This window comes from Sinocyclocheilus grahami, unplaced genomic scaffold (genome assembly GCF_001515645.1).
Source record: "Sinocyclocheilus grahami isolate Dianchi unplaced genomic scaffold, SAMN03320097.WGS_v1.1 scaffold58.1, whole genome shotgun sequence".
NCBI classification, from domain to species: domain Eukaryota; kingdom Metazoa; phylum Chordata; class Actinopteri; order Cypriniformes; family Cyprinidae; genus Sinocyclocheilus; species Sinocyclocheilus grahami.
In genome coordinates, this window is record NW_015505237.1 from 1411996 (window position 1) to 1415905 (window position 3910).

General features: G+C 41.0%; 1 protein-coding gene across 1 annotated transcript in view; it reads left to right on the plus strand.

The window, feature by feature from the left end:
• The window catches only part of abcf1 (ATP-binding cassette, sub-family F (GCN20), member 1), an 18559-nt gene that overhangs the window by 9684 nt on the left and 4965 nt on the right, over positions 1 to 3910 (plus strand). Inside the window, exons 12-17 of the mRNA XM_016270906.1 lie at positions 2060 to 2182; positions 2259 to 2359; positions 2452 to 2537; positions 2939 to 3078; positions 3168 to 3316; positions 3415 to 3498. Coding sequence (XP_016126392.1) covers positions 2060 to 2182; positions 2259 to 2359; positions 2452 to 2537; positions 2939 to 3078; positions 3168 to 3316; positions 3415 to 3498 — 683 coding nt within the window. The remainder of the gene's footprint in view (positions 1 to 2059; positions 2183 to 2258; positions 2360 to 2451; positions 2538 to 2938; positions 3079 to 3167; positions 3317 to 3414; positions 3499 to 3910) is intronic.

Below are 3910 nucleotides of genomic sequence, written 5' to 3' on the forward strand. Positions count from 1 at the left end.
TCGCTTCACTCCAACTTCTTCCTCGTCGGCTTTTCCCATGTTTTCACAGCAGATTTATCAAGAACAGGCTTGCGCTGATTGCGTAATTGTGATGCGGGCCAAAGAGCCAGGCAGGAGGAGGAGAGGAGAGTAGTTGAATCGGTAAAGTGCTTGATAGGGACTCGCAACGGAGGCAGGCATCTAACCTATCCTAATGTGTGCGCGCACCATGAGTGTAAAATACGTAAACACTTTTTAATAAAATGTAAATTTGTCCCCTGCGCTTTTTTGGTCAAGTCAAGTGTGTTCATAGAGGCAAAAACTTTTGACTGGTAGTGTATAGGCCTATCATATATATATATGGATATAGATATAGATATATATAGATAGATTGGTTCTGTCTTTCAGCATTTGCGTGTGTTCCGCAGAATTGTTCGCTAATATAGTCTATTTTTCCACTTAGAAGCTTATTTTCGCTTCACGCCAACTTCTTCCTCGTCGGCTTTTCCCATGTTTTCACAGCAGATTTATCAAGAACAGGCTTGCGCTGATTGCGTAATTGTGATGCGGGCCAAAGAGCCAGGCAGGAGGAGGAGAGGAGAGTAGTTGAATCGGTAAAGTGCTTGATAGGGACTCGCAACGGAGGCAGGCATCTAACCTATCCTAATGTGTGCGCGCACCATGAGTGTAAAATACGTAAACACTTTTTAATAAAATGTAAATTTGTCCCCTGCGCTTTTTTGGTCAAGTCAAGTGTGTTCATAGAGGTTTCCATGGGCCAATGCGAATAAATCTAGATTTAAATTCAAAACGACACGATATTGTCGGACCTGGCGTTTTATTCTTATCCAAAACCACTAGATGTGATATGAGTAGATTGGTTCTGTCTTTCAGCATTTGCGTGTGTTCCGCAGAATTGTTCGCTAATATAGTCTATTTTTCCACTTAGAAGCTTATTTTATGCACCGAATTTCTTGATAAATTAATAAAATTAATTGTTAAAAAGTGCACTTTAGAATCGATAAAGTGAATCTTTCGATACAACATCAGTATAGATACTTAAGGATCGATCCGCCCATCCCTACCCCTAGTAGCGGACTCCTCAGGAGGAGGAGTGCTGGCTCTTGCTTGACACTCTGGGACGTCCTGAAGACTTCTTCACTGCAGTTGAACCTCTCTCCTTGAAGTTCTTGATGATCCGGTGAATGGTTCTTTCAGGTGCAATATTCTTTGTAATTTCCTTACATGTGAGGCCATTTTGTGACGTGACGTGACATGTGGCCAAGTATGGTGACCCATACTCGGAATTAGTGCTCTGCATTTACCCATCCAAAGTGCACACACACGGAGCAGTGGGCAGCCATTTATTTATGCTGCGGCGCCCGGGGAGCAGTTGGGGGTTCGGTGCCTTGCTCAAGGGCACCTCAGTCGTGGTATTTCCTCCCACCTCAGTCGTGGTATTTCCCCTGGTATACTCCCCCCACCTACAATCCCTGCCGGTACGAGACTCGAACCCACAACCTTTGGGTTATGAGTCTAACTCTCTAACCATTAGGCCACGACTTCCCTGACTTTTTGATGCAAAGCGATGATGGCTGCACTTGTTTCTTTGGAGGTAACCATTGCTAACGAACACAATGATTGGAAGCGCTTCTTCCCTCCTTTTATAATAATCAGTCTGCTCTTACAATCGAATTAGTATGAAAATGATTTTACCTGACTAGTACTCATTCACACTTTCACATGTGCTGCTGATATGATTAGTCAGTTAATGTTAGCTAGTCATTTTGTGTCAGGATAAAAAAAAACACAGAGACATTTGTTTTTTTTTGTGAAAAGCTCTTTTTTTTTAGGAATTATTTACAATGCATCTGATCACTCTACACCATAATCTAGAAACAATGTGAATGAACACCACAACAGCTTAAGCAGCAAACTTTGCAAAACACAAAGCTTATGTCACTGCCAAAACATTTGGCCATGGCTGTATATATATATATATTTTTTTTTAATAACCAAATAATAGTTTTAGTTGACAATAGCAACACTGATTGTAGACACTTCCTCTTGTGCTGTGCAGATGGAGTACGAGCGGCAGGTGGCTAGTATTCGAGCTCAGAACGCCATCGAGGGAGACTTCTCCGTCTCTCAGGCTGAGCTGTCCTCTCGACAGGCCATGCTGGAAAACGCTTCAGACATCAAGGTTAGATGATTGGGAGATGATTGAGACATTTGAAAACACTGAGTACTATGTACTAATTTCTGTTATATGTTTATAGTTGGAAAGATTCAGCATTTCAGCCCATGGTAAAGAGCTGTTTGTTAACGCAGACCTTCTGATTGTTGCTGGGAGACGATACGGTCTGGTTGGTCCAAATGGGTGGGTTGATGGTTTAAATTTGACATTACTACATTGCACATAAGGAAATGTAATGATTGTAAAACCTGTTTCCATACTCCTGTTTGAATCAGGAAAGGGAAGACCACTCTACTAAAGCACATCGCCAACAGAGCTCTAAGCATTCCTCCCAATATTGATGTGCTGCTTTGTGAGCAAGGTACAGTACAACCCAGTGATATTTTAGTATAATCAAGATACTATTATAGGTTTTATTAAAATATATATATATATATATATATAATTATTTTTTTTGTTGTTGTTGTTGTTGTGTTTGTAATGTTGAGATTTGGATTTATAAATTTTTATTTCATTTTTAGTTATGTAAGTACATCAAGTTAAACTAAACTAGATAAATTAAAATAATTTTACTTTTTTATATTTATTTCAGTTAATGTTTCTTTTTTTATTCAAGTGACAAAATGTTTTTATAGTTTTAGTTTTAGTTAGTAGCTGTAATAAACTTCCCAATTTTTTTATCCTCACTATTTGAGCAGTCTAATATATACATTGAATCCAGCTGTTTGGGTCCCTGACTTCTCTCTCTTTGTCGTTCCTCAGAGGTGGTGGCGGATGACACTCCTGCAGTTCAGGCAGTGCTGAAGGCCGACACGCGCAGACTGAAGCTCCTGGAGGAGGAACGGCAGCTACAGAGTCGGCTGGAGAAAGGAGACGACAGCGTGTCTGAGAGACTCGACAAGGTCAGATGAGAGCAGCTCGCTGAGGCCCTCTAAATACGCTGATCCATGGAGTAGTCGAAGATAACCATGTGTGTATGTGTCATTTGCAGGTTTATGAGGAGTTGAGGGCAATTGGAGCAGCGGCAGCGGAGGCTAAAGCTCGTAGGATCTTGGCTGGTCTGTCTTTCACTCCAGAGATGCAGAACAGACCCACTAAGAAGTTCTCTGGTGGTTGGAGGATGAGAGTGTCCCTGGCTAGGTGGGCACAATGAGGAAGATGCATTAATTTATTAATTAATTTTATGATAGTAAAATAAAATCTGTTCTGACATGAGAAAATGATTGTCTTCCTCCCAGAGCACTGTTCATGGAGCCCACGCTGCTGATGTTGGATGAGCCCACTAACCACTTGGACCTTAACGCTGTCATCTGGCTTAACAAGTAATTACTTTTTCCTTTAAAGGGGTCATATGATGCTGCTAAAAAGAACATTATTTTGTGTATTTGGTGTAATGAAATGTGTTTATGCGGTTTAAAGTTAAAAAAACACATTATTTTCCACATACTGTACATTATTGTTTCTCCTCTATGCCCCGCCTTTTTGAAACGCATTGATTTTTACAAAGCTCATCGGTCTGAAAAGTGAGGTGTGCTGTGATTGGCCAGCTATCCAGTGCGTTGTGATTGGCCGAATACCTTAAGCGTGTGACGGAAATGTTACGGCCCCTACCATATTGTGATGCCGTGTCCAGCCGGAGCGACGACACAAAAACATTAAAACCCATTACAAACGAGGCATATGTTGCATCCAGTGGGGACATAATTACTGATTATAATGACTTATACGGTCTTT